Source organism: Dermochelys coriacea, chromosome 8 (assembly GCF_009764565.3).
Source record: "Dermochelys coriacea isolate rDerCor1 chromosome 8, rDerCor1.pri.v4, whole genome shotgun sequence".
NCBI classification, from domain to species: Eukaryota; Metazoa; Chordata; order Testudines; family Dermochelyidae; genus Dermochelys; species Dermochelys coriacea.
In genome coordinates, this window is record NC_050075.1 from 45377392 (window position 1) to 45405051 (window position 27660).

Below are 27660 nucleotides of genomic sequence, written 5' to 3' on the forward strand. Positions count from 1 at the left end.
TGCTTATAAATATGTGCTTACCATTTTGCTGGATCAGGGCCTAAGTCATTCATGAGGTATAACAACCTTTGCCATCTTTATCACCTAGTATTTACAGGGTACCTCTCAGCCCAAAGGCTCCCAAAACATTTTACAAATGTAAAGTAATACATTTTTATTAATTATATAAGGATTCGCCACCCCTGAAATGCAGCCACTTCGGAAGCCATCTCTGATCTACTCCAGGCATAACAAGATCCAGTTTCTAGAAGTCGAAGCGAGGAAATTCATAATAGGAAGTAAGATGCAAGTGTTTAACATGAAGGATAATTTACCATTGGGGCAGCTCACCTAGGGACATTGAGGATTCTCCATCACTTGAAGGCTTTACATGGAGACTGAACATCTTTCTAAAAGAGAGATTCTAGTCCAACCACAAGTTATCAGGTTTGGTTCAGGAATCATTGGGTGAAATTCTCTGGACTGAGCTATGCAGAAAGTCAGACCGGATAATCGTAACAGTCCCTTCTTGTCTTCAAATCTATGAATATATGAAACACAGCTGCTCTGCCAACAGTAGCATATCGTGAAATCACATAACAGTTTAGAACGGGCTGTGAAGAATGCTGTATCCACGTGAAACTGCAAAGGGGAATTTAGGGAGTCAGAATTTACTCAGATTGGAATTTGACCATTACATTGAGATTAGCACTTGGCTCTTGCAAAAATTACCATGGGAATTTTAATGACCACAAATCCTCAGGATATCAGTTTTAATCTGTAATCTGAAAGCCAGTTCAGTGGTCCAGAAATGACTCAGAAGCAGGAGTGCCACCTATTGTAGCAACAGTCCCACTTCCTGTGATGTCCATGAGCTTGTTAGCCCTAATGCAAATCTGGTAGAATTTCCCTCTTTTACATGGCCCTGATGCAAACCACATGGAAGTCAATGGTAACATTCCCATTGATTTCAGTGGGTTTTGGTTCAGGCCTTACATGCATAGCAATAAAGCCAAAATAGTTTTCATATCTCGGCATCTAAAATTATGCATCTATATCAATATGTAGGCACCTACATAAACGTGGCTTGAAGTCCAGCTCCTATTCACTTTAGGTACTTAACTATACACGCTCACATTTGAAAATATTGTCCTAAATATCCTGGGACTGCGTGAGTGAATGTATGGCTTTGGGGATAATTATTAACATATTTGGACAGAAACAAAGATCGATGAAGCCATTAAAGCCGGAAATTCCTTTTAGTGTGTCTATGATGCTCACCAGCAGGGCAATGAAAGAAGCAAATACTCTGGCTGGCATAAAATCATGCCAGAGGCATGGCTGGGAAGAAATCTCTGATTATTTCCTTTTCTTTCTATTGCAGGGAAGTCCCTCTTGTCAGTGATTCATTATGGAGACTCCGACTCCTGCTTCTTTCCAACCCTTTCAGCAGGAGGGGAGGCTTCAAAGTTTGTTATAGGCTTCACATGAGCACAGGGGCTATGAACATTGGTTTGTTATTGTAGGGTAGTTCGCTGGCATTATTTTTTAGAGTAAAAATGCATTTTGTTTGAGAAAAGGAAAAAGCACACACATAGAAACGACATGGACTTTGTAAGCAAATTAGATTTGAATGGGCAAAGTTCTGGGTCTCTCAAAGGAACCCTAGCAACAAATCACTTCTCTCTCTTTACTGCTACAGGTCTGGGTTGAAATCCCAGCAGGCTTTTCAAGATTCTTCCATCCCCTCAAACCTACAGACACTAGTAGCATTTGAAAATATGTCAACCCACTCCCACCCCTACCCCGAAGCAAACATTCTGCAAAAGGGACAAAGTTACAATTTCTGAAAGTGAAATGCCCTGGGCTCAATTGCCTAGAAACTAAACTGGAGCATGAAGAGCTGCACTCAAACACAGAGCCCTGTCAAAAGTCTTCTCCACTGTGGCCCATATACATTCAGCTCAGGTGAAATTCACCCCTGTGCAGATGGCTACCTCAAAGCCTATGCAACATTTAAGTCCAGTTTATGCCCATAATACAATATACTTTTACCAGATAGCCAAATCATATAGCGGATGAGAAGCTTTGTCCTTATTTCTCTGGAAAAGAGAGATTGGGTGAGACCTGGGGCATATGGGTGGTAATACAAACAAGTGCATCTGTGATGATGTGGCCTGAACAACATGACCGGCATGAAGGCATAGAGAAAACAATAGATTTGGCTAAGAGTTACTTTTGTTGGCCAGATTTAGATCAGTTTGCTGTAGAAAGGGAAATTACTCAATGAGAGCTATGCAGCAGCAACTCTAAACATGCCAGCAACTATGCCTGCAACATGTCATCTGTAGCTGTGAGTCATTCGGATCTGGTAAAACATGCACACTGATTATGTGGAATGGAATAGGCAAATCATGGCTGATGCTTGTTCTAGCTGGCCACAAAAGAAAATCACTTCTGCTCTTTTACAAAGAGGCTGTCAGAAGAGATGGCTGCAAATAACAGGCTGCAATGTGTGCCTGAGGAATTGCACATATTCCGACAGAAAACTTCAGTAAAATGGCCTAATTCTCCTGTTTGTTACCTTGCATCAAGTGGGATTAGGAGAATGCTGCGTGCAGAGGCTACCCGCTGTTCAGTAGGCATTATGTGTCCCCCTCTGTGCCTGATCCACAGAGGAGGAGATAAGACCAGTTAAAGGACATAGGTGGAGGGTAAATGAGAATCAGGCCCTAGCCGGGTGCAGCAGAGTACATAAAGTTCCAATCCTGATTTAATCATCATAAAAAAAAGGCTGCATATATTGTAAAATTAGAACAGAGGCAAAGCGCTGGATCAAGCCATACACCACGAAAACACTGGGAATTTGAATTCTCAATCTGAATTTTGCAGCTTGATCCCATCTCGTTTAAAATTGGAACATTTTGTTTGAAACTTGTGATTCACAGAGACATCGGGCCTAACTCCTATTTTTACTGAAGCCCTGTTACACCACCATGGCAGTGTAAAGAGGCCCTAAAGAGAGCGTTAATTGCAGTTATGTTCACTTTAAAGACCCTTTGCACTGCCAGAATAATGTACATGGGCCTTAGTGTAAATGAGAATCAGTCTATAGAATTTAATGCCAGAAGGATCATTATGACCGCTTAGTCTGACTTCCTGCACGGCACAGGCCAGGAAATTTCACCCAGTGATTCCTGCATCTAGCCCAATATCTTGGGGTTGAATTATAGCATCTCTTTCAGAAGACTCCAAGTGGTGAGGAAATTACCATGTGCTTTGGTGAGTTGTTCCACCGTGTAATTACCCTCACTGTTAAAAAAAGTGCATCTTATTTCCAGTTTGAATTTTTCAAGTTTCAGTGTCCAGCTATTGTTCTCCTTTTGCTAGATTAGAGAGCTCGCTAATATCAGCCATCTTCTTCCCATGTAGGTAATTGTAGACCATCACCTAGTTGTCTCCGAACCTTCTATTAGATACGCTAAATAGATTGAGCTCCTTTTAAATCTCCCATAAGGTGTGTTTTCCACACACTACATTGTAAAGCATTCACATAAATGAAGAAATAAGTACACGCGAAGACAGGCTTTGCAAGATCGCTTTGCAGCCTATTATGCTGATTTCCCATCCAGCCATTGTCATACATGACCTTTATTCTGCAAGGGTACTTTGATTAGCAAGATGGGAGGCTCCAGCCAATGGCTCAGAAATATCAAATATACCTTGTTTTAAGATACATTTCAGGCTCCTGTTTCCTGCAAAATGTTTCTGAGAAATCATAGTGTCTCTTTGAGCAGAACTGGTAGATATTTATAGATAAATTCTGGGCAGTCTTGCTTTTCAGTATCCATTGGGATAGCGGTGGACTATGTCAAACTGTAGATGGACCGGAACCAATCCCCTGACTCCACTCCCATCTGAATGTCCCTGGAGTTGGGATCTGGATCTCTATCCAAAATTTATCACATGGACTCATTGTGACAGACCGACACTAGCCTGCCATACCCTGGACAAACCTTACGGAATTAAGATAAATTTTATTGAATTTAATTAAACCTTATTGAATTTGGCGTAATACCTTTGGGGTCCATTGTATTACAAATGGAATTGTGTACCTGTTATTGTGGAATTGCATGTCACTCCTCTAGGAGGAGGCGAATGCTAATGTAATTCCTCTGGTTCTCAGCCCTTTGAAGCCACCCCTGGAGATGCTCATGTATATTAGTTCAAATTGAATTCTCCAGGAACCAACAGACAAGAAAGGTTATTTGGATAAATAGCCTGGGTTTAAACTGGCTCAGGGCCTTCCTCTTGATCCAGCCAATGAACAGGTGGGCCCAATTCTTAGGGAAGGTTTGGAAGGGCCAGGCCTACTGAGGCCCATAAGACTGTGTGTTAGTTTCTGCGCTGAGGATGTGGTGAACTTGTGACCACAAAAAGAGACCATTTTGGGAGTTTGAAGGGCTCACCTGCCAAAGCCCATGTTGGAGACCGTTGAGGGAATCTCTGGTAAGATTGTTCGCATGTGTGTAGGTTCATTTATTGTTTTAAATATGTTTTCTCTGTAGTGCTTTCACCTTAAGAATAGTCTAGGATTGAATAGGAAGTGCTGTGTGGGTAACTTATAACTCTTCTAGATCTCTGAAGAGAAACGACACTGTTCTAGATCTCTGAAGAGAAAACAAGCGGGTCTGTGTAAGCAGACTGCCTGTGCAGGGCATACACAGTGAAGGCAGGGAATTGTTCAGCCTGGAAATACCCTGGTCAGGAGGGAGCGAGATGCAAGTGTCCAACCAAGACAGACAATGGCTGGGTACCCGGAAGCCTGAGAGCGGGTGCCCTCATGGTACCTCAGAGGAGAAATACAGGTGCAGTTGCCTTGAACTGTGACATTCATCCCTACCCAACCTTCTCCTTCTAGGAGCTGAAACTCTTGCAATGACAGACAAGCACAACTTCTAAACATGGGCAGAGACTGGGTGGGGGGGCAGCTTGGGGAGGCACTGCCTCCACAGACTGTATATATTGATAAAAAATTGCTAACACTTTCTACACACTCACCATTCCTTACATGAGGGCCATCAATGGCTAATATACATGTGTGGTCTTCTCTTCCTTTGTGCTGTTTGCATGCTGCTACATATTTCAGTACTGAGCTCACAACCATTTTTCAAGACATATCCCACCACATGCCACCTCCACTTTGCTGCTTTCATCGAAAACCTGTTCTCAGTATCATACACCCCAAAGCATTACATGGATACCAGTCTTTTCTACATTCCACGCCTCTTGCCCACTCACAATTCTCTTCTGTATGGTTCTCAGGAATGGTTCCAGTATAAATAACAGCTAATTTCATGCAGGACTGGCTAATCAAATCAGCTGTGAGCTAATAAGAAAGATTTTTATCTATGAACTAACTTCGAATGGACTGACCTAAAAAGTGTTATTTTTCCCCTGTGCTCTTTCTGATAAAATAAAATAAGGCAAATTGTAGAAAGAACTTGAAACTATGCTACAACCTTGAAAGAGCTATTTTGCTTGTATTGATCTTGTAGTGTTTATTTTAAACGCATGTAGCTCTGTAAACTCTAACCACAATGGATGTTTATAGTGATAGTGTTAATAATAATATTCTTTAGCTTTAATTTTTTTAAAATCTCATGCTGCTTTAGAAACATATAGGTTAAGAGTTACCTCCTTCACAGCAGAAATGACAAACAAAATATATGCTCCAAAAGAAAAAAGGGGAAAAGTCTTATTTAATATAGAAAATAATTGAAATCTCATGTATTTTTATTAGTTTTAGTATCCAGCAGAGTGAAAATACTGAAACTCCAAGACCCCTTACATTAAAAAGTCACAACCAGTGCTTAATTTGTACCTGGGCTTGTCAGGGCTAAGCCCTGGCACCTTAAGGCTTGGCAGTTCGTCGCCCTGGCACCTCTGGGCTTGCTGCGTCAGTTATGAATGTAAAAAAACTCCAGCACCTCTTTCATTACAAATTAAGCAATGGCCACAACTGTTCTATTTTATTAGTTCTGATTGTGTGAAAAAAATTAAAAGGTCAACACTGAAAAAATCTGGGGTTTAGAGCCCTGAATGGCTATAAAAACAATAAAATCAACTATAAAATCTACATTAGTGATATTAAAAAAATTATGCCATTCAGTACATGTGACATTTCATGAAGGTGGATTTAATAATTTTCAACCTATAGAAAAGGGAAGGCTAAGGTCTAACAATTGGACCTGAAAGGGGCGGTGTTGTATAAATGCTAAATTAAGTGCTTCGTTTTTCTTGTTAGTGATTACACAGTAGTAGTGAAATGTAATAATTGTGGTATTAAAACTTCCTTTTAACAAGACCTGTTGTTTGTATAAAAGTCAGAAAAGGATAATCTCTTCCTCTATTTGTTTTCCAACAATACAGCAAAACGTGGAGGTTTCTCTGCTTAAACTTGTTCTCAGTGTTTTGAATTGCCACCTGTAAAATGTTGTGGGGCCCAATATGCTGTTGCTTCATATCATGCACATCATTATTCTAAAGGACAACAGGACACCAGTTTTATGGTACATTTATTAAATAAATACAGCTGCAAATCCAACACTTCCAGATGAAAATATTAGCTAAATTCCATGGAAAAAACAATGCCTGGGAGACTTAATACAGAGAAAAAATAATCAAAATTCTCAGTTTAATGTATGTGTACCTGAAATTTACAAGACACAAGCATATGCTTTCAAGGTGAGTTTTGTCATTTGGTAACAATGTAAAAAACCTCTATTAGTAAAAAATATTTTTCCATTTCACTAACACCCTTTGTCCTGTTCTGAGCCTTAGTTATTAAGATCTATGTGGGTTTGAACCTGTTATTCCTAAATTGTCATTTGTGTTTGATGTCACCATTTCTGAATTGAGGATGGCTGGGTAGGTGGGGATGTAAAGCTAGCGAGTGTGCATGGAAAAACTGATCAACTGAAATTTCTCCTGTACAGACATGCATTCGTCACCATATTTTCCAAGCATTAAAGACTGCAGGAAAAAGTAAATTAGCCTATTCCGATAGAAAAGAATTCCTCACTGGCTCAACAGGAAAAAGTTCCCCTTCAAAAAAAGGCATCTCACTGGAGAACATTTTGTGAATAGTTTTCTGTAGGGGAGGCAGGCTTGGAGTATTACTTCTGTTACATAACAACTACTAACTAGAGAAATGTTTAGGAGTAGCAGGCATTTACTTCAGGGGGGTTACTTCGGTAAGGAAGGTTGACCTATTCCTGGCCCTAACCAAAGGGAAAGAAGATTGCATCTACATTAAGGTAAATACAGTATTTCTATATTAAGACACTATTTATAGATCATAGAATAGAATATCAGGATTAGAAGGGACCTCAGGTCATCTAGTTCAACCCCCTGCTCAAAGCAACACCAATCCCCAGTTTTTGCCCCAGATCCCTAAATGGCCCCCTCAAGGATTGAACACATAGCCCTAAGTTTAGGAGGCCAATGCTCAAATCCCTGAGCTAGCCCTCCCTGCCACCCAGAGTTTTATGACAGGTTTCAGAATAGCAGCTGTGTTAGTCTGTATTCACAAAAAGAGTACTTGTGGCACCTTAGAGACTAACAAATTTATGCATTTATGCATCCGATGAAGTGAACTGTAGCTCACGAAAGCTTATGCTCAGATAAATTTGTTAGTCTCTATGGTGCCACAAGTACTCCTTTTCTTTTTCCAGAGTTTTATGTAGCTCTAAAACCAGGGAGACATGATTCACAATTACATGGATGCTCTCAATTTTGTTTTGTGGTTGCTGCTAAACATGTCAAATAATTCAATTAAAACAAAAAATGAAGGCTGATTAAATAATACATGTAAACTGTATTTGTGATTTCAAGTACACTGTCATTTAAGTACCACTAATAATTGGCAAACTTGAAAGTCAGAGCTATACTTAGCCCAAATACACAAGTCAAACTCCGCCTAGGCATCTAAAAATCTGTGATGATGCTTAACAGAAATTGCATCTTATGCCTCCTTCCTTCCCAGGCTGGCTCATGGGGGTTTCAGCCTTTCTCCTTTAATAGGAGTGTTTTGCATTAATTCATTTCCCTCTCTTGGGAACAGACAAGGAAGGAAAGGGGAAAGGTCTAGCCCAGCTAAAGCCTCCAGTCACTGGCAGTCACATTCCTCATCTCACAATCACATTCCCAGAGCTCAGAGTAGCAGCCCTGTTAGTCTGTATTCCCAAAAAGAAAAGGAGTACTTATTAGTACTTAAAGGGTTATTTCTCCCCCCCACCCCAACCCACTCCCCACTGTTCCTCAGATATTCTTGTTAACTGCTGGAAATAGCCTACCTTGCTTGTCACCATGAAAGGTTTTCCTCCTTTCCCCCCCTGCTGCTGGTGATGGCTTATCTTAAGTGATCACTCTCCTTACAGTGTGTATGATAAACCCATTGTTTCATGTTCTCTGTGTGTGTATATCAGTCTCCCCTCTGTTTTTTCCACCAAATGCATCCGATGAAGTGAGCTGTAGCTCACGAAAGCTTACGCTCTAATAAATTTGTTAATCTCTAAGGTGCCACAAGTACTCCTTATTCCCAGAGCTGGAGCCATTTAGCTTTCTGAGCTATTTTGAGAAGTGTCAAGAAATGAGGAAGAAAACAAATGGAAAATGGAGCTACAGTTGCTTTTTGTTTACATGAGAAAAACCTGGTCCAGTCTTTGACACTGAGTTTTAACTCAGTGCTGCTAGGGAGTCTTCATTATTCACAAGTTTCAAAATCAATCCCCAGTAAAACAAAACAACACCACTGCCTCTGGACAGACTCCACTACTACACGCAGACACATGGATCCATGGGGGAGAGGAGGCAATAACAATGGAGTTTATGAACGTGCAATCAAAACTACACAGCAGCCCTTACTGACTGTGAAAGTCACATAGCTATATTTATGGCTGGCGTTTTATGAGGTACAAAGTGCCAAGCTCACCATTGTGCGGTCCTTGTGTCTATCGGGCACTGACTTGAGGCCAGCCCACACAGGACTCCTCCTCTGCAGGCTGACTCCCCTGCCCACATGCAAAACCTCCCTCCCCAACCTGCTTGCCCCAGCTTCTTCCATCCCCACCCTAATTTGGCAGCATGCCTCCACTCCATCCACTCCCTCCACTTTTTCTAGCACACTTACTTCCTTGACATGCACATTCACTCTCCCGCTTCCCCCAGAATTCCCCCACCCACTTTTCCCATGTGCAATCCCCTAACATTCACACCCCCACCTATCTCACTCTTCCCAGCCCACACCCTGCCATACATGCCAACCCCACCCGCCGACACAGTCTTCCAGTCCAACATTCGTATCCCACCAGCTCAATCTGTCCCAGAGGCACCTGCACATGTGGTCACTCTCTCTGTTGTTATGACTGTCTTGCAGCAACACATCCGTACAGAGGAACAGTCCAGTTCTATTTGTTTGGCAGACTACCCACAGCCTGCTCCACACACTGTACATTCATGCTCTGGTGACTCACACTCACAAACTCGTTAGGGTCTGTTTACAGTTGTAGGGTGGCTTTAAAGGGACAGACCATTACAAACTCTTCCAATATCACAATGATACAGACACATAACTGAGTCAATAGAAACAATAAATGACCCATGCTAACAATTTTGGGAGAGAATGTGTTTAGGGACTTAAAGAAGGAGACAGTGAATCAGAATTCCTGAGCTCAGTCCTTGTCTCTCTCCCTCTTTCACTTACTTATCCTGTGACTTTGGACAAACTACTTAGTCTCTGCCTCAGTTTTCCCACCAGTAAAATGGGGATAATAATATTTACCTCTACAATACCTCACTGGGCTTAATTAATTCAGATCTGTAATTCTGGCATTCCCTAATTTTTGCGTGCCTGACCTGACTGCAATATTAATACCATTCTTCCAATGCGGGGTGTTTTTTCAGTGTGTGGTGGAGCACGACTAGTGTACTTATCTTTAGATTCCTTGTAAATGTTCTTTAGTACGTTATAACCTGTGAATGTCATTCTACTGTACTTCGTGCCTGATGTTTCAATAGCCAGACCCCATGCATAATTCAGCAAACACTAAAACACTTTCTTGCAAGTTGCAAATATTTATTCATTCTCATTAGCTGCTCAACTGTAATGTGACACTATAATCCACTAAGAAGCCCATTGGCATTGCTGATGTGATTTCACATGAATACTGCATTGCTTTGTTTCAAAATGAAGATTGCCCGGTTCTTTTTTTGTGAATTGCAGATGGAGATTAAAAGGGAGGTGAATTTAAGAGTGTGGAGACAGAACTGAAGGGGCTGATCTGGGGTCTGGCAGTGTTTTGTGTTGCTAACAGGGTATTTCAGCTAGCATGTTGGAACCCTAGGGACTAATGGGTCACTCTATCCCAATATTTGGTAGGCCAAAGGGTGACCTCCAGACCAATTTGAAGCCCGGTCTGTAGTCTGTAGCATCTATTAAGGCTTTGTGACCTTGACACCCCTAGCTTGGGGGATTATATCGATTTATCCTCCATCTTGGAAGGTAGCACTGTCTCATCTTCTGGGATGGATACTCAGCAACTATCAGAGGAGTAGCTTAAACCATGTGCTGTTTATTTAAGAAAGTGGGGAAACAGATACCTGTAAATCCAACCATTTTACTCTTCCCCTCACCTAACCACAGGTATGGGGAGTGGCGCTAGCCTGGATAGTGAAAGTCTATGTTAAAAAGTCTATGTTCTTGCAACAGCCTCGCTTAGTTCATAACTGCTTCACCCTCTCAGTGGTTTGAGGGAGGGATAGTTCAGTGGTTTGAGCATTGGCCTCCTAAACCCAGGGTTGTGAGTTCAATCCTTGAGGGGGCCATTTAGGGATCTTGGGCAAAAAAAATTGGGGATTGTTGGACCAGCTGATCTGCTGAGGTCCCTTCCAACCCTGATATTCTATGATTCCCTGAAAATCAGTGTCCCTCGTCTCAGCAGGAACTGCCATAAGTATGACAGGTTCTCTCTTTCCCCTGTTCTGTTGGTCTATCATCTCTATCCTATTTCCTTTCCATCCCCCAAAGGTTTAGCTCTACTGGGAAAGGAATTAAGCAGCTTCCTGCTCATTACACCTGCAAATTGGTGGTCCATCAATGGCTGCTAATTAACAGGGTGGGACTATATCTATTGTAGTATCCCATGAGGAGAGGATCACATTGTAAAAGACATTTATATTTACTCTGCCTGTTCATATGCCACCACTTAAGTGCTCATTATATGGGAATTAGGCAGGTGATTCTTAAAAGCAATTTTTACATCTGAAAAAATTAGGAAACAGCTGGAGATTCTGTGGTAATTTCTTTAGACCCCTTTTCTCAATAGAACTCTCCTTGCTTTAACCTCGTTAAAATCTACAGGACATTTCCATAAGACAGTATCTACAAACTGAGTGGTACTTGACATCTAGAGCTGAATTTCTGTGGCAAAGACACAGTTCTAGTAAGCACACAGTAAGCACCAATACAAATTTATAATAGAAAGTGGAGCGTTCCCATGAGTTACACAGTGTAATATTCCAAATTATTTAAAATGTATTCGGCCAGATTTGGGCAACTCTCTCTGGCAGCGCAAAGGGACCTTAAGATGAATGTAAATTACACTTACACTTATTTTACGGCCTATATATGCTGCCAAAGTGGTGTAAAGGGAATTAGTATAAATGAGAAATAGCCCCACAAAGGGTGTTTTAATGCAGCGTCATTGATTGTTTGGTTGTTGTTTTGGCTGATTTGTTTTTGGGGGTTTTTTGCTCTAATTTGTATAATATTCAGTGAATCTCCAGATCAATGCAAACCAGAGAGATTCTGTTGTATTCTGTTTTATGGAGCTGTCATTTCCGAATGCACTGTTGTAGCAAAGGCCGGGGAGGGAGGGGTGGAATTGCAGAAGTGGATTCCTAAAATGTGTGAATAAAATTTTTCTGAATCCCTGTTACACTGGTAAATGGGTGCAATGGGGCTGGTTGAAGTTAATTAAGTCATCGACTTTTTTTGTTGTCAAAAAAGGCTTTTTTAAATAAAAACATCTCAATTCATTTCCCTCTATTAAAAAAACCCAAAATTTTCACAAAATCTGGAAACCAAAATGTATTCTATTGGTTGATATTTTACCAATTATTTTTATTTTGTGCATTTCATTTTTTTCTTCTTTTCTTTTTTCTTTCTATTCTTCCCCACCCCATTTCTTGTTTTTTCTTTTTTCTTTCTTTTTTCCCATTTAAAAATGACTAACATGATATTTTTCCTGTCATTTTCAAAAACCAAAAATGGAGAATGTTTTGGTTTTCATTTTTGTTTTAGAAAATTTAAAATATTTGGAAATGGGTAAAAATGCAGATGTATTTGAAAAATAAATGGATCAATTTCAAGCCCTGCAAACTGAAAGAAATTTACAATTTTCAGATGGCTGCAATGAAGCTGTTTGAAATTAAATTGCATTCTTCTTTTTTGGATCCTTTCCAGTGTGCAAAGCAGGGAACTACATGCACAAGTCATTGTTTACAAATGAAAACATAGGGTTGGGGGCTCCAAAAGGTGAGTTGCCAAACTTTTTGGGTGCAATTTTGGTGGCCAATTTTGGAAATGTGGCTTATATTCTGTAATTGCCTTGAAATCTCGTCTAGTTCCTGTTTACTATTGTGATAGACCCAGGCCAGTTGGGTACAACAGAATAGTAGAAGGCAGATATACTGGCCACTGGATTAGCAGTTTTCTGTTCCCTGACTGACCAGAGCAGGGGCTGCTCCAGGCTAATGAGAACACCTGACTCTAATTAACCTGAAAAGAGTCTGGTGAAGCCATTAAGTTAATGTGAACACCTGATTCTAATTAAGGTCCTTCTGATATTATAAAAGGGCTCACTCCCTTTCACTCACTCACAGGCTGAAGAGAGCCAGGGGAGCCCTAAGGTAAGGGTGAACAAGAGAGCAGTGGAAGAGCTGTGGGGAAATAGCCCAGGGAAATGTAGCAACTTTCGCAGTAAAAGGTCAGCTGTCAACAGCTGCTGCCATTAGGGTCCCTGGGCTGGAACCTGGAGTAGAGGGTGGGCCTGGGTTCCCCACAACCTGCCACTACAGAAACACCTCCTGGGAGGGAAAGATAGGCCCTTGTCAGGACAGGAGGCTAAACTATTATGGAATAAGCTCGTAGGGACAACAGAGACTATGGGAGTTCTGTCACCAACCTCCTTGCTGGCTTATGATTAAAAGGGCTCGGTAGACTGTAACCCTGGCCCTAGAGAGAGAAGGGCTATGTTGAAGGTCACAGTGAGCCTCTGAGGCTAGCATAAACCGCCTGGAAGTGCGGGACCCACGGGGACAAGGTCAGAGCTCTGCCAAACTACACAAATCATAATCTCTCAGTGTATTGGAAAGCTGACTTCTGCCACTACTGTTCTGTTTTTAGCATTGGAATTGAGACACTGTTTAAATCCAGTTACCAAAACACTCTCTTGAAAAACAAATCCTTCTGAAGAGAAAAACAACCAGACTCTGTGCAACATATTGCAAATGCTGGGATTTGTGCATTTCATACCTTGCCCTTCCTCTTAGTCTTTCGAAGAGCTTTGTGAACTCAGCCTCTTGTCTGAAAATGTTGGGACCTTTTATATAAAAGGACCTTTTATAATTATTTGCAGTTTGCTGGCTGAGTTTCATTTCAAAGCCGCCTTCACATTCTGGGCCTTGAGCCAAATGAGAGTTCCGTTCTCTACATCAGTTTCATGACGAAATGCTGGCTAATTGCTTTCTGCAGCTAGACAGTGATGAAACAAATGCATAAGCGCCTCCCTCTTCCATCTTATCCCCCATGTATAAATTCCATTCAGGGCTGCTCATTCTTGGTGTCAAGAACTCAGGAATTCTTGCAGTATTTTTTAAATGTTGCTGCTTCTGTTTTTTTTGAGCTGTCTCATCTCTAGTAGTTTGAGAGCTAAGCAACATGGAAATGTCAAATTTCCTGGAGAATGGGAATATTCCCAAGGAAGCAAACAATTCACGATGCAATTGGATGAACCTTTGCACTTTGGCAGCTCTGGTTCTTTTAATACTGGTTGTGGTTCCACTTTTGATAGCCAGCTCTCTGTGCCTTCATAGCCAGGTAAGGAGAGCGCAAAAATACCAGCGACTAAAGTATACAGTATATTAGTATTAATTATTTTTATTATGACTGATATCTTTATAGAATTGGATAATTTCAACCTTTAATTCTGTTCCTTCTTGGAGCCAATGCTTTCTCCAGACTGCTTTCAACTGCCCAAGCGCTTTCAGCATTTCTTTTGGGAAACTGTTTCATTAATTTTGCTGTCATTTAAAAATGATAAAAAGTCAGTGTTTTCTTCTCATCTGTCCTTTCCTACTATGCCCATTGTTGTTGTGCATTATTATTATTTATTATTATTATTTATTATTATCTGACAATGCCTATTAAGGAAAGGACTAGACTAGGAGTCCTTTGGTTCAGCATGCTTCTACCCTCATAGAGCCTAATCGTGTAAAGTGCTAACACCTTCCACTCTCAATAGAAGTCACTAATTTTCTATTGCATTGTACTAGTTCTATGGAGGCATGACTGTACTCACCTGGGAGCAAAGCATGCTCGGCATCTTGCAGGATGCACTGAGCATTTTTTAAAATTGCCCCTATTGGCTACAGCTTTAATTTAGCCCCTTTGTTTGGATGTGTTATGATAGTTTTTAATTACACAATCACATTGCTACTTTTTCCACAGGACCCCTATTTTGTTCAATGCATAGGTTGCACAGGTAACCATAAATCTGGTATTTCCTAACTTTTCAGTGCTTGACTTTTAACCTAACATTTATGTAATGTAGTTGTCTTTGTATGTATAGCTTGACCACAGAACAACTAAGGGGACACATGTCAACTGTTGGCCAATATCCAAAGGGTTCAAACACTAAAGAGAGGGAGGAGTTTTTGAGGCAGTAGAAGAGAGTAGAGAGATGTATAGCTAGGAGGAAAAGGATGGTACTGAGCAAAGGAATAGGTTAACTATCAGAAGAAACTTTCCATTGGGGAGATCTGACACTGTGAAACTGCATGAAACATGTCACTTGAAACATTTGCAACTAGGCTGGACAAAGCAGTTGAGCAGACAATCCTGCCCTGGCAATGGGAAGGTCAAGGGGCCCAGTTCAAGCAGGTGTGACTCCACTGAAGTCAATGGAGTTGCACGTGCTTACCTCAGGACTGAATGTATCCTAAGATCTCCTCCATCTCTAACTTCTCTTCACAGTGTTCTGATCTTGGGAGGTGAAGGCTAAAGATTCCCCCTCACTCCCTGCACAGCCCATTGATGCGTGGAATTTACTTTCGTTCTTGAAAGGTGAACACTCCCTCTTGGAGAATCCATACGCTTGCTCTGGATGTTGTGTTTCCAGCATCCATCTGGGCTGCAGCCTGTCTTCAGCTATAGCTCCAGGAATGGAAGAAGTTGCCTATTTTGATACTCAGCATCAAACACCTCCAGGAAATATGATGACTGGCTGATGGTGTATGTCATGAGTTACACTAGGAGATCCATCCTGTAAGGTGCTGATCGCTCCTTCAAAATGCAGAACACGCTCAATTCCCATGGGGCTAGGGGGTGCTCAGCACCTCACAGGAGCACCATTTGTAAAGCATTTAGGGGAAAAAAAATCTTGGTGCAACTTTTTTTTTTTTGCTTTTAAGTTCTCCCTCCTCCCCTTCCCGCCATTCTATTTTGGAGGCATAACACAGGAGCCTCATGACATGCACTGTGCTCAGAATTGCATGCCGCTTGACAGTAAATCACACATGATACTGGCACAGTAATGCACACCCCACCCTGTAAGAGTTCCGCCTCCTTCCCCTTTCTTTCCCACTGCAGAGACAGCATTGTCTGAATAAACAAAAGGGGTTTTTTACACAGTAATTAGGGATGGGGAAGACCAACTGATTGAATCTATCCATCTGCAAGGGCAGGACAAGTTTGCTAGTTTGGTATTTGCCATTGAGTGAACATTGGTACAAACTTGTTATATAGGGCTAGATTGTGAGCCCCTTACTCAGTGTCGAGCCATTACTCACAGGAGTATTTCCATTAAAGGTAATGTGAGTGAAGAGTCTGCAATCTGGTCCTTAACGGAGTGGGTAAGTTGGGGGTACTCCTCCTGCTCCCATCTCCAAACGTGTTCACAAGCTGAAAAAATAAAATGCTCTTCTTGCAATCCTGGGGACGAAGCATGGCTGAGAGCTCAAAATGAAGTAGGAGGCAAGAGGGCAGAACTCTAGTCCTGCTGTTGTCATTTGTGACTTCTAGGGCTGGCCTTAGGGAAAATGGTGCTCTGGGCAAACTTTCTTTGAGTTTAAGCACAGTCCAGTCACACACCTGAAGTTTACTGGAGAAGCTTGTAAGTCACGGTAGGGACCGTGTGCACCTACAAAAGAGACTGCTGCAAATGGCACGGGCAGCCCATACGCTCGGTGCTGGCTTGCCGTAGCACCTGAGCTTCTGGCACCAGTGGTGAAAATGCCAGTTTGGCGGCTGTGCAAAGCACCAGGGGGATGGCAGCTCTGTGAGGCACAAACTGAAGACCAGCCCAGCATGCATCCAGCTTGGCTGTCGGAAACTTGCCCAGGGAGCTCTGCTGCCTCCACTCCTCAATGCCACCCAACTTTGGACACCGCTCTGCAGCCCCAGGAGAGTTTGTCACTAGCCTGGGTGTGCCCATCTGCCCCTGCTTCATGGGCATTAGGGCACGAGCGGCTATGCTGGTGGGCAGGCTGTGCCAGGCAGCCCAGGGTGATGGCAGGAGACACCGAGTAGAAGCAGATCTCCCAACCCCAAGGGCAAAGCCTGCCCTGAAGAGCACCAGGCCTCCCCCAGGCCCACCGGGGCTCCTGCACTTGCTCCCAGGGCAGACCTTCCCCAGCCACAAGTTACAGCAACACACCCTACAATTTCAGCCTCTCCCATGGCTGGAGCCATCCCACCCTGCCCGCCCCCTCCACTGAGCCAGGACATCACATGTGCCAATGAAACCACCCACAACTGGGGAGCAGAGCCCAGCCGGCGGGTGCTCACCTCTAACCCTGCCTGGGCACCAGCACTCTCTTGACCATGGCACCCTGATTGGTCGCCCACGTTGCCCACCCATAAGGCCAGCCCTGGTGACTTCACATGAATCACTTTAGCACCCTGTACTTCAATGGAGAGAGCCAGGGGGGTGGGAGGATTAGTCACAGGGCTTTGATGCCTTGGATGGAAGATTCTAGAGAAGGGCAAAGTGTCATCTGTGTGTTTTGAGCTAAGGTGTTCTGACCACCCCAATCTTTTGGGCAGCTGAGTCAATTAATAGAATTATCCCTGGACGGTGGGCATTTCGCTGGCAGCATGGAAGGAAAGGATCGGCTACGTATTAGCTGAAAGCTATGTCAGTCGTCATGTCCCTTGAACAAAGAGTTATCTTCTCCAGTTGCTAGAAGCAGGTGCTGAAATACCACAGTGACAGGCCAGGTAAAAGAACCTAAGCAGAATACTGGTTATGGGAACTCAGTCAGGATCAGTGGGTTAAAACTAAGGTACACAATGGTGCAGGAGTTTGTCCGCTAGTCTTATTTAGATCAATGTAAAATACTGCATGTTTCCACTGTAAGCAAAGTCTGGCAGGACTTTGTGTTGCAGCGTCAACAATGAACTACTGTAGCCATTCATGCCAGGAGATATGGGACCAAATCTAGGCCAATGTACAAATGCAATGACCTTTGAAGTCCCATTTCATATGGATCAGTCAGACAGCTGGCCAGCATCCACAGGACAGATGGAGTATTGCCAACTTACAGATGTAAACAGACACATTTTCACTCCTCTGTGTGTTTTCCAAGCTGTGGGGCATTCCTACAAGGGAGGGCATTAAAAAGGACTAACCAAGGTCTGAATTCATTCCCATTAAAAATGTTTAGACTATATGGGCAGTGGCTGTCTTTCTTAAAAATATTTGTACTTAGCACCTATCACCAAGGGGGTCCTGACATGGGGCTCAAGGTACGACAACAGGAATAACAGATAATAATCATTGAGGAGGAGAAATCTTTCCACGTGGGTTGTTGCTATTGGTAGTTTCTGTATGGGAGAGGCCAAAATATGGAATTGCAGTTGCCACAATTAAGAAGTTAGGTGATTGGCTCCCCAATGGGTACTAATGTCTGTGGTTTGTTTTTATATTTGGTGCAAAAGCCCATGAACAATTAATTAATAATATATCTAATAATGTAAAATATTTTAGGCCACTGCTATCTAATATAAGAGATTTACACTAATATTTGAAAATGTTAATTGTTTACACTTATAAGTAAGAGAGTTACTTCCCTTTTCCCATTTCCTATGAATCAGTCAGACAGCTGGCCAGTATCCACAGGACAGATGGAGTACTGCCAACTTATGGATGTAAACGGACACATTTTCACTCCGCTGTGGGGCCTTCCTACAAGGGAGGGCAGTAAAAAGGACTAACCAAGGTCATGCTCAGACAGACCCTTTGGTTGTTCTCCAGAGTTTTTGTTTTCATTTAAAAAAAAATTAGTTTCTGGCTGTTATAGTTGGGAAGAAAATCTTCAAAACCTGATATGAGTACAACTGATACAATGTCTACCTAAATTTGCAGACAGCCTGAAACTATATCTATGAAATGGAGCATTCAACAGGGGCTAACTCAGATTTCAGTGATGATTCTTTGACATCACTGTTAGCTCTTTCACTGCTCTTGAAAAGTAATGTTCTATTACAGTTTTAAATAAAATAAACCAAATCAAACATTTCTTAACTATGTCTTTCCTTAAAACCACAATGTAAGATAAAATACAATTTGATTTCTTTTAATAAAAAGTGGCAAAGCCACATGAAAAGATGGAGTAACAATGTTGCTAGAGGGTTATCTGTGTGGTTTAAACCCAGAATCTCTGCATTTAAACATACGAGTGTCTACCACCAGAGCTAAAGGTCCAGAGCTGTTACCTTGAGGGCAGTAACAGATTCATAAACCTCTAAACATGCTTTACCCACTAAAGGGTGACAGAGACATACTATGTAAGCATGGTGTACAGTTACATGGCGCCAGCCAGTGCTGTGTGATGTCTGGTGGTATCCTGTTCGTTTAGACTCTTACTCTTAGCAACACCAAAACCACCACCAACATTTAAAATTAAAACAGCCCTAGGGTGAGATGCCATTTGGGTTAAGCAGCTGCTCTCCAGTGAAAGTGAAGAGCCAGTTGAAAGAGACCCAATAGAAGTCTGTCTCCTCTGATAACAGAAAGATTTGTGCTGCCCGAGACTTCTCCCAAACATACACAGAACATTAGCTGATAAGTGTCAAAGTCCTAGACCATAACATGCAACAAACCAAATTTTGATTGAAATAGCCCACCTTGATTATCACTACAAAAGGATTTTTTTCTCTCCTACTGGTAATAGCTCACCTTGCCTGATCACTCTCTTTACAGTGTGTATGGTAACACCCATTGTTTCTTGTTCTCTGTGTATATAAAATCTCCCCACTGTATTTTCCACTGAATGCATCCGATGAAGTGAGCCGTAGCTCACAAAAGCTTATGCTCAAATAAATTTGTTAGTCTCTAAAGTGTCACAAGTACTTCTTTTCTTTTTGTGGATACGGACTAAAACAGTTGCTACTCTGAAACCTGACCAAACTTTGCTTCTCTTCACAGTCTCCGAAGATCTGTTGGGCTCATGCAACTTGTAAGTATCAAGATCCTGGAATGGTTTTTCTGATTTTTACCATTCACACAGTGCAGTGAAGAGACTAGATCATAATAATGTACTGAACAGGCTGGAGTATTTTTCCCCTATCTATGAACAGCAGTAAATGAAAACAGAAAAACATGAAGCCCAGGTGATCTAGTGGCTATTGTAGGCAACCGGGTGTCAGTCGCTTCTCAGTTCTGTTCCCACCACTAGCTAGTGGTATCAGATGAATCATCTTTCTTAAAGTGCAGTTCTGCTTTGAAACATGACTGTACAAATAGTATCCTGGGATTCCATATTTATTGTCTCTCAGTGACCGCAGATCAAATTCTCAAATGTTACTAACTTAAAAAAGCGGGGGGGCGGGCGAAGGGGTTGTCCTACCTGCTAGGCCTGTAATCTCATCCTGGGGTCTGAAAATCAAGCTGAAGCCTTTTGCTTACCACAGCAGCAACAAGAGAGATTTTGAAAATGAAACTTGTTACATCTGTGAGCAAGACCTTTTCTTAGCTTGTCAATTCTTACTGATTTACACTAAATTGATATAAAATTCTTTTAACCCAAATTAAGAATGTACCAGATTAGTTTCTAAACAGACATAATTAAATCAGCAGAATTTTTCTGTGTAGACAATCCTTTCATTAACAATTCTGTTGATGATGTCTGAGTGCCTGGATAGACTCTAGCAGTCTCCCCGAGTGGTGCTGGCTCTGGAGCAATAACAGGACTAAACAATAGGAAAATGCTGTTATTCAGCATAGAAAGCAGATACGACTCTGAACACAAACACAGGCATCAGATCTGGTGAGTCAGGAAATACCGTATCCACAGTCACTTTTTAGAGTGAAAAGTTTACTCGCTGGGATGGGATGGATTTGTGTCTGCTGTTTAATGCAGACTGGAACAGGAAGGCGCTCTCACTACAGTGGCCAGTGAGGAGAGGGAGTTAGTTGTTGGAGAGCACTGCTTATCTTTTAGAAGTGGAGGGAGAGCTGGTTTCACCCTGCTCCCCTTTACCTTAACCACTGGTTGACTCCAGTGGACCATGCTGATTTAGACTGCCTGAGGGTCTGCCCCATGAAGAGCAGTTGAATGATTTAAGTAAGATGGGCTCAGACCAAAACCCTGGACCTAAAAATCCCCTCACTTCATGGGTGTCAGAATCTGAACTGGGTCTGAATAACAGAATTCCAGCTCCAAACAGCCCAGAACTCTGGGAGTTGTTCAGAATCTGGGTCCTGCTCTGAATTTTATAGCTCAGACCTTTCCCTTTCCTCCCCAAAGACCTCAAATCAAAGAGATAAGAAAAAGGTAAGAAGGGAGATGAACTAATTTACAGAATGACAAGGGAAAATCTAGCAAATGGGCTAGACTTTGAAATATAATTAACCACCCTGTATGCTTTTCACATTGTTTTCTTCCTTGTCTCGTTTCTTTATGGAAGTACCTTCAGAAGATCATGATGGTCACATCATATGGAAGTGGAACTTGACAGACTGCAGTAGCTTCATAAGGAATGGCTCTGACCAAAAGCTGGAGATCCTGCAGAGTGGCATGTACTTCATCTATGCCCAGGTGACCCGCATAAAGACAATAGAAGGTTATTTTACGATGATGCTGTACAGAGATCAGAATATTCTCCTCAACCAGATAACTGGGACAAATTCTGGGGAGGACACTGCCTCCATCAATTTCGGGAGACCTTATTTTCTGAGCAAGGGGGAGAAACTGTTCTGTAGGGTCAATAATGGGCTTGGACACATCTCAACAGAAAATCAGACTTACTGGGGGCTGTACAAAATGTAACAGACTTCTACTCGGAGTCAGCTTCCCTCACCCTCCAAAGAACATTAGGAATCTAACCTCTGAATCTGAAATGTTTGCAATTTCTCTGCATCAAACTCAAGACGTGTTTTGGGCTTTCTCATCTTCCTGTTGAAGTGATTCAGGGTACACGCTCAACAAGACGTGAATGTGCGACTCCAGTAATGACATCAGATTGTCACAAGTTATGGGAGGAAGACACTTTTAGAACAACAGTGTGAACAAAGAAAAGTAATACCTTGATGTGTTAGAAATGTTAGTTCTAAAATCCCAGGCAAATAAGTCACTATGTTCTGCCTATTCTGCACTGGTAAACAGTTTCACTCCTTGGCTGGCTGCCTTTCCATGCAGGGTGAAAGTGATTATCGTTTGTATATTTTGTGAAGTGCCTTGGGGATCTGTGGATATGAAAGATGCTATGTCAATGTAATGTATTATACACATACTGTACATAACCTGGACAAAAAATGGCCTGTCTGGGATTGAGGGACCAACATGTTTAAAGGCAAATGGAATAGAGGGACAATTCCTAGCTCCCATCCAGGGCTTCAGTGGAACATCCTCTCCTTTCTGTCCCCTTTTCTCCTCACATACGTACCTAATTTTAATAAGGGAAAATGCATTTCCCCTCAGTGCAAATCCAGCCCCATCATCCCTGGGGATTAACACCGTTTAGGAGTTTTGCATTCAGAATGAATGCAAACTATATTTTCTCTTTGAACCATTGAGTCCAATGCTGGAGTATTGAAGGTGTCTATATTAAGATTCAGGGTTCCATTGACCCTCAACATTTTCTATCAGACAGTGCTGTAACATGGAACTTAATAGTGCAGATAAAGTCACACAGAGCAGCATCTGGACTGGACAGGGACCAGGCTTCAAATTCTCTTATTGTCTATAGCTGCGTTGTGCAGTATAAGCAGATGTAACATTTGTCATTGAAAGGAAGTGGAGTACCCATATCTCTATTGATGAGAGGACACACCTGTAGAACTAAAGGAAGAGAAGGAGTGTGATCTACTGGGGAGAGCTGAGGATTGAGATAGTAGAGGAGCATAGGCTACAGCTCAACAAAGTCACTGTGTGACTTTGGGTAAGGCACTGTGGTTGTGCCTTAGCTTCTCCTCACTAAGTCAGGTATAACAATATCTTTACCTACCTCACAGAGATGTTGTGAGGCTGAATAAACGGACATTGTAAAGTTCTTGGAGATCCTCCGATTCCCTGTTCTATCACTGTGGTTGGTCACACAGTCGGGTTTTTTGTTCCTTGATTAGCTGTCCTAGGGCAAGCTCCTCTGATGGGTATATGCTTGTTTTCACAGAAATAGCCATATTTGCATCAATAAAGCCTCCCCAATCATTCTTTGAAACAAATTACAGCTTCATGGATTTTCACAGACAAACAAATGAATACAAGCACTATTGGACTGAATCATGATTTAGGGTTAGTTTGATGCAATGTGGTTGTTATGATTTTATTTTCAGTGTATTCCAACATTAAATATTATGGAGCCTGCTTTACAGAAGTGGCTGCCATTTTGTGTTCATTTCAGTGCAGACCATTAAAGAGGAGACACAAACATATATACACAGTTCTCTCTCATGGAGACTTTACCTTCATTCTTTCTTGTTTAGTTAATTATCCTTAATCTAGAATAAAATTTTTCAGAATAAAAGTGTACGATGCCCTTGTGTATGGCCAAACATGATAGTTTGCAGATACATTTATCCACCCTTCACCTAGCTTGACTGCTTTGTCTGTGTTATGCCTGCAGGATCTGACTCTCAGCACTCCCATCTGTAAGAAGGGATAATAGTACTTATTTATCTGTCTCATGGGTGAGAGGTGTTGGTTATCAGTTAGGTGTAAGGCCAGTTTGTGTGCATTATAATTGGGGTAGTGTGAGTATGGTGACAAGCTGTGCTTCTCCATGGAGAACCAAGACCCTGAATCCCTCCCACTCCCCCATCCCTGAGGTTGTAGTCTGCTTCCCCATGGCATTAGTGGGATTTGAAGGCCAGGAGAAGGAGGGTCAGTCTTCGTGCTAAAGGGAGCATAGGAGCTGTTATTGTGCCTGTTCCTTGCACAGGGCACAAGAGGTGTCCTTGCCTCCTGCCCACACATCTGTAGTAGGACAAGGTCCACGGTGAATTAATGTTATTAAGTGGTTTAACTAGAGAAAGTGCTATGTAAGTGCTAATTCAACATTATTACAATTCCATCATGGCTACTATCAATAATAATCAGGAAATGCATGAGTTTGCATCCTAAAGGAGACCTTAACCAATGGGCTAAGCTTGGCCATGTGAGGAATCCCCCCTCCCTCTGACTGCAGTATAACTTTCATTTTAATTACCACTGGTATCTCTGGGACTCTATCGCGGTCTCCATTTCAAAAAGTCGTCATTTGCCAGAGGTTACCACACACTGGTATCTGAGACATTTTTCATTCTAAGTCTGAGGGAAAAACTATGGTGCCTGAGCTATCACTGTGTGGTAAGTTGACAAAGGTTGGCTTTAAATGAAGACTTTGGATTGGTGTCAGCAGCAACAGAAAAGAAAGCATTGGTTATGGAGATATTCGCTTATAAATTGCTTCGAGGTTCACTTTGTTTGCATGTAGGGGCACTCTCATAGGTGGGAAGATGTTTGCACCTCTCAATTAGTGCTACGCTCAGCCTGGTCTACACTACGAGTTTGTCGGATTTAGCAGCGTTAAATTGAATTAACCCTGCACCCGTCCACACAACGAAGCCATTTGTTTTGACATAAAGGGCTCTTAAAACCGATTTCTGTACTCCTCCACAATTCCTCCACAGGGGATTAGCGCTGAAATTGACATCGCCGTTTCAAATTAGGGTTAGTGTGGACGCAATTCGAAGGTATTGGCCTCCGGGAGCTATCCCACAGTGCACCATTGTGACCTCCCTGGACAGCACTCTGAACTCAGATGCACTGGCCAGGTGTACAGGAAAAGTCCCAGGAACTTTTGAATCTCATTTCCTGTTTGGCCAGGCGAGCTCTTCAGCACAGGTGACCATGCAGTCCCAGAATCGAAAAAGAGCTCCAGGATGCACCGAATGGGAGGTACTGGATCTGATCGCTGTATGGGGAGAGGAATCTGTGCTATCAGAACTATGTTCCAAAAGACGAAATGCCAAAACATTTCAAAAAATCTCCAACGTCATGAGGGACAGTGGCTACAGCAGGGACGCAACACAGTGCCGCGTGAAACTTAAGGAGCTCAGACAAGCATACCAGAAAACCAAAGAATCAAACGGACGCTCTGGGACAGAGCCCCAGACATGCCGCTTCTATGCTGAGCTGCATGCAATTCGGGGGGGGGGGGCGCCACCACTACCCCACCCCTGTCCGTGGACTGCGATGATGGGCTACTCTCCGCCATGCCTGCGGATTTTGCGGACAGGGAAGATGAGGAGGAGGAGGAGGAGGACGAGCTTGGGGAGAGCACACAGCACACCGTTCTCCCCGACAGCCAGGATCTTTTTATCACCTTGACTGAAATACTCTCCCAACCCAACGAAGCCGGAGAAGGGACCTCTGTTGAGTGTACCTTTTAAAATATAATACATGTTATAAAAGCAAGTGTTTTTTAATGATTAAGTAGCCATGAGGACTTGGGATGCATTTGTGGCCAGTACAGCTACTGGAAAAGTCTGGGAAACTTGTCTGGGGATGGAGCGGAAATCCTCCAGGGACATCTCCATGAAGCTCTCCTGGAGGTACTCTAAAAGCCTTTGCAGAAGGTTTCTGGGGAGAGCAGCTTCATTCTGTCCTCCATGGTAGGACACTTTACCATGCCATGCTAGTAGCAAGTAATCTGGTATCATTGCATGACAAAGCCTGGCAGTGTATGGTCCCGGTGTTTGCTGGCATTCAGGCAACATTCGTTCTTTATCTCTCTGTGTTATCCTCAGGAGAGTGATATTGTTCATGGTAACCTGGTTGAAATAGGGGAATTTAATTACGGGGACATTCAGAGGTGGCCATTCCTACTGGGCTGTTTGCCTGTGGCTGAAAAGAAATCCTCCCCGCACTTAGCTACGCGATGGGTGCGGGGAGAGGGGGCATTGGCACTGAACTGTTCATGTTTGGCTAGCAGGGATCTTCCCTGATACCAGCCATGCAGTGGGGGGAGGGGTAAAGCGATCATCCCAGAGAACTGGATGGGAGGTGGGTTTAGTTTGGTTTCTGCTGCTGCACGTTAACAGGAAAACCACAGCACTAAATGGCCAACTCAATGTGCTTTGCTTGGTATGGGAGAGGAGGGTGCTGCTGTTATGAAGGTTGCAGAATCTGAAAGACTATGGCTTATCATGGGCGCCTGCAAGCCGAATTCTGTTGCCCAGCACAGCGTGTGTGATCTCTAACATCAAAGCCGCAGGCACTCAATAAAAGATGCAAAATGAGACCTTGTACCAAAATCACCTGTTATGTAATGTGAATAGTGTTGTTCACCGTGAAAAAGTATAACCATTGTTCTGTAAAATGTATCTTTTAAAATACTTCACTCCCTTTTTTTCCTCCAGCAGCTGCAAATGTTTCAAGCCTCCCTCCTCCGTCCCAAAGGCTATCTCAGATAAGGCGGCGAAAAAAAAGCACGTGCGATGGAATGTTCTCTGAGCTCATGCAGTCGTCCGGCACTGACAGAGCTCAGCAGAATGTGTGGAGGGACACAACAGCAGAGTACAGGAAAGTGGCCGATGAACGTGAGGAGATGTGACAGCAGGAAGATCAGAGGAGGCATGAGGCAACGCTGGGGCTACTGTGGGATCAAACGGACAAGCTCCGGCATCTGGTGGAGGTTCATGAACGGCAGCAGGATCACAGACTGTTGCTGCAGCCCCTGCTTAACTGCCCTCCCTCCTCCCCAAATTCCATATCCTCCTCACCCAGAAGCCCAAGAATGCGGGAGGGGAGGCTCCAGGCACCCAACCACTCCACCCCAGTGGATAGACCAAGCAACAGAAGGCTGGCATTCAACAAGTTTTAAAGTGGCCTTTTCCTTCCCTCCGACCCTCCTCCCACACCCCACCCGGGCTACCTCGTGAGTTATCTCCCTATTTTTATAATAAATTAATAAAGAATACATGTTTTTTAAATGATAGTGACTTTATTTCCTTTGCAAACAAGCTCTGATCGAAGGGGGGAGGGAAGGTGGCTTACAGGGAATTTAGAGGCAACCACGGGGGCGGGTTTTCATCAAGGAGAAACAAACAGAAGTGTCACACAGTACCCTGGCCAGTCATGAAACTGGTTTTCAAAGCTTCTCTGATGCACAGTGCGCCCTGCTGTGTTTTTCTAACCACCCTGTTGTCCAGCTGTGCATATTCAGTGGCCAGGCGATTTGCATCAACCTCCCACGCTGCCATAAACGTCTCCCCCTTACTCTCACAGAGATTGTGAGCACACAGCAAGCAGCAATAACAATGGGAATATTGGTTTTGCTGAGGTCTGAGCAAGTCAATAAACTGTGCCAGTGACCCTTTAAACATCCAAATGCACACTCTACCACCATTCTGCACTTGCTCAGCCTATAGTTGAACAGCTACTTACTAATGTCCAGGGTGCCTGTGTTATGGCTTCATGAGCCAGGGCATTAAGGGGTAGGCTGGGTCCCCAAGGATAACTATAGGCATTTCAACATCCCCAACAGTTATTTTCTGGTCTGGGAAGTAAATCCCTTCCTGCAGCTGTTTAAACAGACCAGAGTTTCTGAAGACACGAGCGTCATGAACCTTTCCCGGCCATCCCACCTTGATGTTGGTGAAACGTCCCTTGTGATCCACTAGTGCTTGCAGCACCATTGAAAAGTACCCTTTGTGGTTTATGTACTGGTTGCCCTGGTGGTCCAGTCCCAAGATAGGGATATGCCTTCCATCTATAGCCCCACCACAGTTAGGGAATCCCATTGCAGCAATCTATTCTGACCTGCACATTTCCCAGAGTCACTACCTTTGATAGCAGCAGCTCAATGATTGCGTTGGCTACTTGCATCACAGCAACCCCCACAGTAGGTTTGCCCAC

The 27660-nt window shown here is 42.9% G+C and overlaps 1 protein-coding gene across 2 annotated transcripts; it reads left to right on the top strand.

Moving 5' to 3' along the window:
* Nucleotides 1-13862: 13862 nt before the first annotated feature.
* TNFSF18 (TNF superfamily member 18) lies at nt 13863-23711 on the top strand. Of its 2 annotated transcripts, XR_006273787.1 has the most exons (4): nt 13866-14140; nt 19749-19779; nt 21230-22361; nt 23702-23711. XR_006273787.1 is itself a non-coding variant. In XM_038414043.2 (3 exons), the coding sequence occupies exons 1-3, from the start codon at nt 13982-13984 to the stop codon at nt 21589-21591; spliced, it is 552 nt and encodes a 183-aa protein (XP_038269971.1). In that variant the 5' UTR covers nt 13863-13981; the 3' UTR covers nt 21592-23287. The 2 variants fall into 2 exon arrangements, 1 of the variants encoding a protein (XP_038269971.1); XM_038414043.2 differs by lacking the exon at nt 23702-23711 and having other exon boundaries at nt 13863-14140; nt 21230-23287.
* The last annotated feature ends 3949 nt before the right edge of the window (nt 23712-27660 follow it).